This window comes from Symphodus melops (genome assembly GCF_947650265.1).
Source record: "Symphodus melops genome assembly, chromosome: 2".
Lineage (NCBI taxonomy): Eukaryota > Metazoa > Chordata > Actinopteri > Labriformes > Labridae > Symphodus > Symphodus melops.
This window is the reverse complement of record NC_136692.1, coordinates 5038662-5047225: the sequence shown is the minus strand read 5'-3', so window position 1 is coordinate 5047225 and position 8564 is coordinate 5038662. Positions and strand designations below refer to the sequence as shown.

General features: G+C 41.5%; 2 protein-coding genes across 2 annotated transcripts; one reads left to right on the top strand and one right to left on the bottom strand.

Moving 5' to 3' along the window:
- Positions 1–260: 260 nt before the first annotated feature.
- Positions 261–5581, top strand: LOC306819775 (myosin phosphatase Rho-interacting protein-like). Its single transcript, XM_079337326.1, has 11 exons — positions 261–362; positions 606–674; positions 878–967; positions 1197–1291; positions 2267–2900; positions 3041–3275; positions 3378–3489; positions 3641–3800; positions 3976–4089; positions 5043–5129; positions 5223–5581. The coding sequence occupies exons 1-11, from the start codon at positions 336–338 to the stop codon at positions 5367–5369; spliced, it is 1770 nt and encodes a 589-aa protein (XP_079193452.1). The 5' UTR covers positions 261–335; the 3' UTR covers positions 5370–5581.
- Positions 5582–5586: 5 nt separating this feature from the next.
- Positions 5587–8017, bottom strand: smdt1b (single-pass membrane protein with aspartate-rich tail 1b). Its single transcript, XM_079338098.1, has 3 exons — positions 7809–8017; positions 6008–6170; positions 5587–5820 (listed from the first exon to the last, which is right to left on the bottom strand). The coding sequence occupies exons 1-2, from the start codon at positions 7968–7970 to the stop codon at positions 6033–6035; spliced, it is 300 nt and encodes a 99-aa protein (XP_079194224.1). The 5' UTR covers positions 7971–8017; the 3' UTR covers positions 5587–5820; positions 6008–6032.
- Between the last annotated feature and the right edge of the window lie 547 nt (positions 8018–8564).

Sequence of the window (8564 nt, the reverse complement as noted above, 5' to 3'; positions counted from 1 at the left end):
TGCTAACAAGCGTTTAATAGCACATGCTTGCTGTCTTCACCACTTCCCCTTTCACTTCCTATTTCACTCTGTTTGACAATAGGGATCCCACTCTGCAAACGAATACCCTTCAAGCTCTTTTTAGGTTCCCATTTGGCTGTGTATTTCCTATTTTATTATTGCATGTTCCGCAGTTTTTATCTGCTTCAGAATGATTTAGTTATCTGACAGACGCATTGCTTGCTCCTCACAGTTTTCATTTCCTCTAGCTTACTATGATGTGTGAGACAGAAAACACTCCAGAAGGCTTTTCAAACAGCTTCATGTTGCTACTTTAACTGCAGGTGCAGGGGTGGATGTCAAGACTGGACACACATGGCAAGGTAAAAAGACTTTTTTAAAGTTGTTTTTCCGTTTTATGCCAGTTTGGTCATGATTAATGTCTAGTCCATTTCCTGCTGTAACCACAGTCTGACACCCTGACAGACAGTGCAATACAGCAGCAACGATGCTTGGCTCTTAACTGTCTATACTGACGTCCACATACTTTAGTAATCAAGCATCAGTTGACTGTTTTAAAACAAAGACAAATGTAATGTTGTCTCTTATAACTGTGTTTTTCTCAGTGGAGGAAGCACTGGTTTGTTCTGGGTCATACTTCGCTGAGATACTACAGAGACTCGGAGGCTGAGGAGGTAGGACCTGATATTTGACCTCAGCAAGAGCTTTGCCTTCCGAAACAGTTTCATGTTCTCTCCATACAGCCATTTTCATGCAGGCTTTGTCACCATGACATGGCCATTTGATTGTCTGCTTCAGTTCGTTCAGTTCTTCTTGGTGTTTGAGAAACAAACACATATGACTCGTCTAAATTTAAGCTCTGTTTTGTTCGCTGCAGTCGGATGATCTGGACGGAGAGATTGACCTGACGTCATGTGTGAACGTGTCAGACTGTGATGTAGAGAAGAACTACGGCCTCCAAATACAAGTGTGTATTTACTCGACTTGTGTTAAACTCGATGTGTTCTACAGTTAAGACCAGCAGCAGACAGATGGATGGTCAGACACCCACACACGCACCTCCCCTGTTTCCACATTAATGACACGTTTGGCTGCTTCCTGTTTAGCACTGAGTGTGTGTGTGTGTGTGTGTGTGTGTGTGTGTGTGTGTGTGTTTGCGTGTGCATGACTTTGTTCTGTCTTTTGATCTCCTCCAGACAAAGAGAGCTGTGTTCACTCTCTCTGCGATAACGTCCAGAATACGGAGAAACTGGGTGAAGTTACTAAAGCAGGCCATCCAGAACAACACACAGTGAGTCTGAGCTCTTCATACTGGGAGACAGTGGTGCAAAATATTTAAATAGTGTATTGAAATGTTACTCTAAGTAAGTTTATGTTATGAGTAAAAGGCCTACATTTAAAATATTGCATATATCAGAAGCTAAATGTACCAAATATATCAACATTAAAATTAGATTTTAATAAGTTATAACAGATTGTTTTTAATTTTGGTCGGAGCTAATAGCTCAAATAATTTATTTAGTCTTTAAGGGCTTTTTAATTTTTTACATCCCAAACATTGTGGCCTTCTCTTCTATTCACTTCCATTTTGAACAGCCCTTTTATTCGCTTTATTATTATTTCTGCTAAACCAGTTGAACAGGTGTGCCTGTTGAAGGTCACAAGCCAAAACCTAATGTCGGTCTAATTTGTTAATCAAGCTGATTTTGATTTTGAAGTGTTGCTGGAGCTTTTTGACCTCTTCAAGCCTTTCACTCTTCATGCACTTTGTTAGTTGGTGAAGTTGTGCCAGAAAATTCCACCCTGCCAAATCAAATGGCAAACAGATGTTGAAATTATTTGGCTCAAAATGTAAACAACATCCAGGAAAACAACTTTATCATGGGAAGCTAGAGCAATATTGAAAGTGCTTTGACACAGCCTTCATCTCAATCTTTTTACTCATTAAATTTAATGTCTAAAATTAAGAATAAAATATTTCTCCCCTTAAGTAACTTTTTCCTCACATAAATATAGGAAATGTTCTTCTTTAAGCAGCTCTGTTTTTCTTAAAAAAAAGAAAAACAGTGTGTCCTACTTCATGTTCATCATATTGTTCTTGCTTCTTGAATTCAAGAAGAGGCTCTCCATTGACCTGAAGATTCCTGAACACCTCAAAGAAATGCAGACAATGTGATTGGGTGGTCTGTCTGTAACAAACCACCTCTATCATCTTTCTTCTGATGTGTAACACTACCCCCCTGTCTCTCCCTTATTCTGACCTCAGCCAATCAGAAACCTGCAGCGAGAAAGAGAACCCCCTCTCCCGGACACGGTCGCCATGCCAACCCCCTGCTCGGTTCACCTGTGAGGACTCCAGCAATGAGCCTACCACCTCCACAACTGCAAACCCACATCAGGCCGACCGACATCAAAACAACCACCACGGCCGCCGGACAGCAGACGGAGACGCAGACGCAGATTTATCTCCAACCAGTCAAAGAGAGGAGGGGGAGGGCTGGGACCGCGAACAAGCGAAGCGATTGGAAGAGAGGAACAAGTGGTTTGAGGAGGGGGTCCCCTTCAGTGAGATGGGTAGCAGGTGGGACTCCATGGAGCTGAAAAGGGGGAGTGTACCTGTGCCTGTTATTGAGACCCTGGACTCAGAGGTCAGCAGGAAATGGATGGAATTTGAGACGCTGTCATTTGGGGATTTGAGCGCACAGTCTCTCATTGGAGCTCAGGACTATCAGTCAAGCTCCCTGCAGGAATCACAGCCTCTCAATTACTCCCAGACCAATCAATCGAGCTCAGAGGAGGCCAAACAGCCTGTCGCTGTATCAGATAGTGATTTATTAAGCTCATCTGTAAATGGCGAGCAAAACTTTCAAACAACTACAGCTGAAGCCCTTGAAAAGGAGGTAAGAAAAATCATACTCGCTGCCTACAGGCGTTGAAAATAATAAGCAGAAAGTGTTGTAAGACAAGAAATGTGTGTATGGTACATCGTAATCTTCTCCTTCTTTTCTCACATATAAACTCTCTGCAAACGTAACCCCAGGCCCTCTCTCTTCGAAAGCAAGTGGAGAGCATAAAGAAGGAGCAAGCAGCCAAGGGGATAGAGGGAAAAAGGCAGTGTGGCCCTGGGGCCCCCTGCAGGGCCAGAATTGAAGCTATGGAAATAGCCCATCGGAAAGCACTCCAGGAGTTACATGAGAAATATGCAAAGGAGATTTGGGAGCTGGAGGAGCAGAGAGACCGGATGTTGCAGGATGAGAGACAGGCGGCTTCTAAAGGTTAGGCCCCCGAGTCTGCTGCAAGTTCAGCTCAGTTTGCAAATTCTTCTAGCAAATTGGTAGTTTATGCTACGATTTTGGTGAATTGTGTTGTTTTTAAAGCTATGGAGGAATTGAGAGCGTCTCACAGAGCAGAGATGGAGAGAGAGATGGAGAAAGCAAGCAGGCTGGCTGAAGGAGCTGCACATGTGGAAACTTCCTCCAAAGGCCACATGTAAGATTGTTAACTCCACTTTGCCATCATACTGAGAAACTCAGCCAGATACGCTGCACACTGCAGGCTCAAGATGTTCTGTACTCCGACATGAGCCCTACCATGAAGCTGCATTATAACTCAGTTTATAACTCGTGTCTCTGTGTGTCAGGCCCCAGGCGGACCACTTGCACAGTGAGTTAGATGTGCTGTCAGAGAAATACTCTCAGAAGTGCCTGCAGCTGAGCCGCACGGAGCAGAGCAGCAAAGGCCGAGAGACTGAACTCTGTCACAAGGAGAGAGAGCTGGAGCAGCTCAAAAGAGAAAACAAGGTAAATTCACAGGACTAATTTCTGTTAATAAATGGTGTGGGTCAACAAATTCTTTTTTTTGTTTTCTTTTTTAGAAAATTGGGGACACAATAATAAGCAGCCTTATATAGAAGCATTCTAGTTAAAGCACTGCATTTCTTTGTATACCTTTATTACGCTATTTTATCTTGTGCAGGAACTAAAGGCCAAGCTGGCTGAAGAGATCAGCCGCATGCGTTATTTCATCACAGGCCAGAGGTCGGACACTTTATCTCTTGGCAACAGTGAGCGCCCTGCATCAGAAGTGGAGGTATCCATCGCAATAAGTTCATTTCATTCTGATTAAATAGATCCTACTATTATAGATCTCAACTCATACGAAGACGGTGCTTACTAAACTATCTGACCTCCGACTGATATCAACATAATCTTGAAATTTGCAATTGAATTATTAAATTGGACTTGAAAGACACACGTTGACATTGCTGCCTTCATAGGGAGCAACACAGTACCGTTTGTCTCAGCTGCTGTGGGAGTTTGAGTCCACTTTAATAAAATTAATTGATGAAGAACATGTTATCATTTTGTCTCCAAGTGATGGCCCCCTGTTGTTAAAGTGTTTCTATATTTTCCTGTGGCCTCATTTGTGTCAAGCTTCAGTGGTCACACTTGTCCAAGTAAAGCACACACTGCCACCTACAGCCTGAATCATGGCAAATCTTTTATTACACATATCTAGCACTTATAACCTGTGCAGCAGTGACAGGTTTTATGGGTAGCGCTCCTGAAAGACAGAAAAATTAGCGAGAGAGCACACTAAAAAATCTCCTTTAAAAGTAAAAATCTCCCCTTCAAAGAATTAAAGACAAAAATTGGCATTTTCTGCCTTTATTGGAGAGACAGACCAGCGAATAGAATCCGAAATCAAAGGGAGAGGGAAAACAAGCAGGAAAGGAGCCAAAAGTTGGATTTTAACCTGGGCCCACTTTAAGGACTACAGTCTCCATATACTGGGGCACGTGCACTAATCAATGCGCAATGAGAGTGTTTTGGTTAATCTTAAAATGTTATGCTTTATAATCAAAAATGCTGTGCAGCATGGAGCTCAGATTTGACAGAAATGTGTTCAAGTATAAAGTGCAGAGCTGTCATGGACAGTACGAGTATAGAGGCCTCTCCAGTTCTGCTATGACATGCACTGTGACTTTACATTGATGTTTTCAGATGTATTTTCAGTGAAAAGTTTCACATTTTGTCTTTCAGTTAATCCTAAGAGCAAAAGATAACGAGGTGCAATATCTAAAAAAAGAAATCAGCTGTCTACAGAATGAGGTTCAGTCTCTTACCAAGGTGAGTTTAATGATTGAACTATCATAAAGAAAAAAAAAACTTTAACTTTAACTAAAAGTTCCCGTCTACTTTGTCCTCCGTATCTTTTCCTAGGAGAAAGACGCAGCTTTCGAGCGGTATAAGGAGGCCTATGTACAGCTGAGTGAGTTGAAGGGTCGCAGCCAGTTAGAGACGGGCTCGCTCAATGAACACTTGAAACTGGCAAACTCTGCACTTCAGGAGGGAGCCAGAAACAACTGACAAACAAGGACATCTATTAATCAACGTACCTTAAAGAGCACAGACAGCAAGCACACATCGATAACAAAGCATCATCACAGTGAGAGAATAATATATTAACTGCTGTCATGATTGAAAATGAATAAGAATAGCAGTTTAAGAATTATGGAGACTTCTGTGTTCCTGGAAACCATCATGCAAAGACTGTTATGATTAAATAACACGTGATTCTCTGTGCGTAATCGACTCTGTTTATTAAGTTGACATAAACATGCAAACAAGAGTGAAGGCATTACACATCATTTTGAAAGCCTCACATGATATGATGTTTGAAAAATAAATTTAGTGTAAACATGAACAGCAAAGGAGAGAGGAAGATGCTCAGTTTGGATATTTCTGGAAGTCAAAGCGCCCCATCTTCCCCGTCTTCCTTTTGCTTGCTGGTATGCTTCAGTCCATATTGCAAAGCACCCTGTGAACACAAATAAACCAAAAACATTATTTAGCTTTCTACTGTTACCTGTTGCCAACGTATCAGACATGCCCACAGCCTTTCACATGAATCCGACACCTCTTTCACATTGATAAGATATGTACGTAAAAAGGTCCACTCAGCAGTGTTTACTGAGTAAATAAGGTGGGGCTAATGGCCATTTTACCTTCAGCATTTACTATGTCGTAAGCTCAGTCATCATCATCGTCGTCCTCAGGGACAAAAATGTCATGCTCCTCCAGGAGAGCCGCGAAGTTCTTGCTGATCAGAGTTCCCACATACAGGAAAGGCACCACCACCACTGTCATGCGGATCAGACCAAAGGGTATCTGAAGAAAATAAAGAGGGATAGTTTATTCAAAAACGTTTATTCAGATGAAAGGTGCGGACTAAAAACACATTTAACCCCCCCTGGTCAAGGTTTGCGATTATGGGCAGCTGTTTCACCAGAAGCTAAATACAAAAATCTAATCTCTCAAGTTAATATAGCAGAGCAAAAAAAAAGAAGCTTTGCACACAGGGGTTCATGTTTTCTTGCCTAAAATGGCAGATCCAGCTGCAACACAGCTGGATCTGGAGGACACTGAGACAAAATATGTCTGCAGGAGACATGACGAATAAGATGTCCCACAGTTTGTTCTGTTTCCATACACGAGAGCTTTAATCTTTCTACTGAAACATCTTTGAATAAAAGGTTAATCTATCTGAAATAATTGGGGATGTCTGGAAATGAAATAAAACATGACTCCCATTTGTGTGTTAAAATAAACGTAAAAGGCATTTATAATCTAATATACCATTAGATATTAAATTGCACCTCATTGAATCATGGATCAAACAGAATTACAACAGGACAGAAAAAAAACTGAGATGCAATGCAGGCTTATTTTTGCACTAGTTTCCTATCCAACTATGAGCTTGAGTTTGACTTTGTAACTTCTGTTTAGTTCAGGAGGCTCTATATTAAATCATGTGAATAAAGTTAAGTCATGGGATAAAAAGGATGATCTCTTTAGTCACAAATTAACGCGTCCCACACATTACATATATGCCAGGGCCCACAAGTTTCAGATGCTAGAGGGGTCTTAGAATGTGCCGGAAAAAATGGGCATGACACTGACACTGTGTATGATTACAGTCTCATCAGAGAGATAAGTGTTACAGGCTAAATTGAAACATAACCCTTGACCTTTCTCGTCATGTTGTCATGGGTATAAGTGTGATACAATACACTTTATTGTTCCCTTTGGGTAATTTGCCTTGGCCTAAAAGTGCTGCACACGTTCAGATGCTTGCACAGTAATATTAATAAACAATGAGCTAAACAACAATCCACAACACAATGAACAATGAACTACATAGCCTACCAGTAATGGCAAATACAAGCATTACTCATATTGCAAAACATCTGCATAAAACGCCATAAAATCAGTGAAAAGATCACACCATGAGGCTGACGAAAACCATTTATAAATGTGATTAAATCGAGGCGGGGAGTTTAAAATGGTGCATTTGGAGGCTTCGTCTGCTCGATGTTAAAGCGTTTATACTCAGAGTGGAGGATGTAAGAGGAGACTCCCTATATTGACTATAGGGTGAGGTTTTCAGTCCTCCTCATATAACCTTCATGACAGTATGCACCAGACGAGGAACATTTATTATGTCTGAGATCGAATTATTTTGCGCCAATCAAAACAATTTAATCAGAAAAAAATATATTCTTACTTAACATAATTTCTATATCTTAAAAAATTCCTTTCTTAATCAATATTTTTGTAAAGGCTCGGTGTGAGACACTTCCTGACAGTAGCAGTGCTTTCTGTAAACACGCGTTCATTGGTTGACTTTAGGAGCCCAGCGCGTGATCTGTCATTTCACTGGCAGCTTTAAGTGTCAATCAACCTGAATGTCCCGCCCACTCTCGTCGGTCATATTTTCTTATCGGTAACGAGGCACAAGAAACTTACTTTATCCGGTTTCGGTAAGATTGCCCCTGATGGTGTTGACACTGCGGTCCGGCTCTGCGTCGTCTTCGATATGTTTGATGTTTTAAGGCCAGTGTTACGACTCACTATCCCCATGTTTTTGGTGGAAAGTCGCAGAGGGAGCCGCAGTAAACTGGTCGCCATGTTTCCAGTTTGTGTGTGTGCAGGGTGTGTGTGACGTTTTTATGGGCGGAAACCAGCGACCTGCTGTGGCAGGAACTGGTATGCTCAGGACGAGTCTTTATGTTTGCACAACTCAAAGTTCTGACTTCTTAAACTCACATCCAATAAAAGAATGTATGGTAAAGAAAGGTCAAACTAAAATTTAAATCAGAATGTAATTCAATAAAAGGACTTTATTGACATGGGATACATGAACGTTTCACATCCGTCGCTATCGGCGGGCCATAAGGGGCCGGCCCGCATAAATGCTTGTGCCCCCCCCCATATCATAGACGCAAATTATGTTGCATCGTTATCAGTAAACCATTAAAAATATAAAGAAACAATAGTGTGATTGTGTTTAATGGGAATTTACACTGCAACAGCCTAACACGGACAGACTAAAAAGAAAGTTAAGCTATGTGTATCTAGCCTACGTCACTGTAGCCACTCAACGTTACCGCAGATTTTTAAAAGCTGGATGAGTTTTCGCCAATTTACTCACTTAATTACGCCATGGATATCCGTATAAATCCAGGCAATGCCGACTGTTCTCACAGCACACATCTTTGCCCT

Coding starts and splice junctions, on each gene's coding strand:
- LOC306819775 (XM_079337326.1), top strand. CDS start 336: ATGTCAAGACTGGACACACATGGCAAG. Junction 968..1,196: donor ACTACGGCCTCCAAATACAA/GTGTGTATTTAC, acceptor GATCTCCTCCAG/ACAAAGAGAGCTGTGTTCAC. Junction 4,090..5,042: donor GCCCTGCATCAGAAGTGGAG/GTATCCATCGCA, acceptor TTTGTCTTTCAG/TTAATCCTAAGAGCAAAAGA.
- smdt1b (XM_079338098.1), bottom strand. CDS start 7,970: ATGGCGACCAGTTTACTGCGGCTCCCTCTGCGACTTTCCACCAAAAAC. Junction 6,171..7,808: donor TCTTACCGAAACCGGATAAA/GTAAGTTTCTTG, acceptor TATTTTCTTCAG/ATACCCTTTGGTCTGATCCG.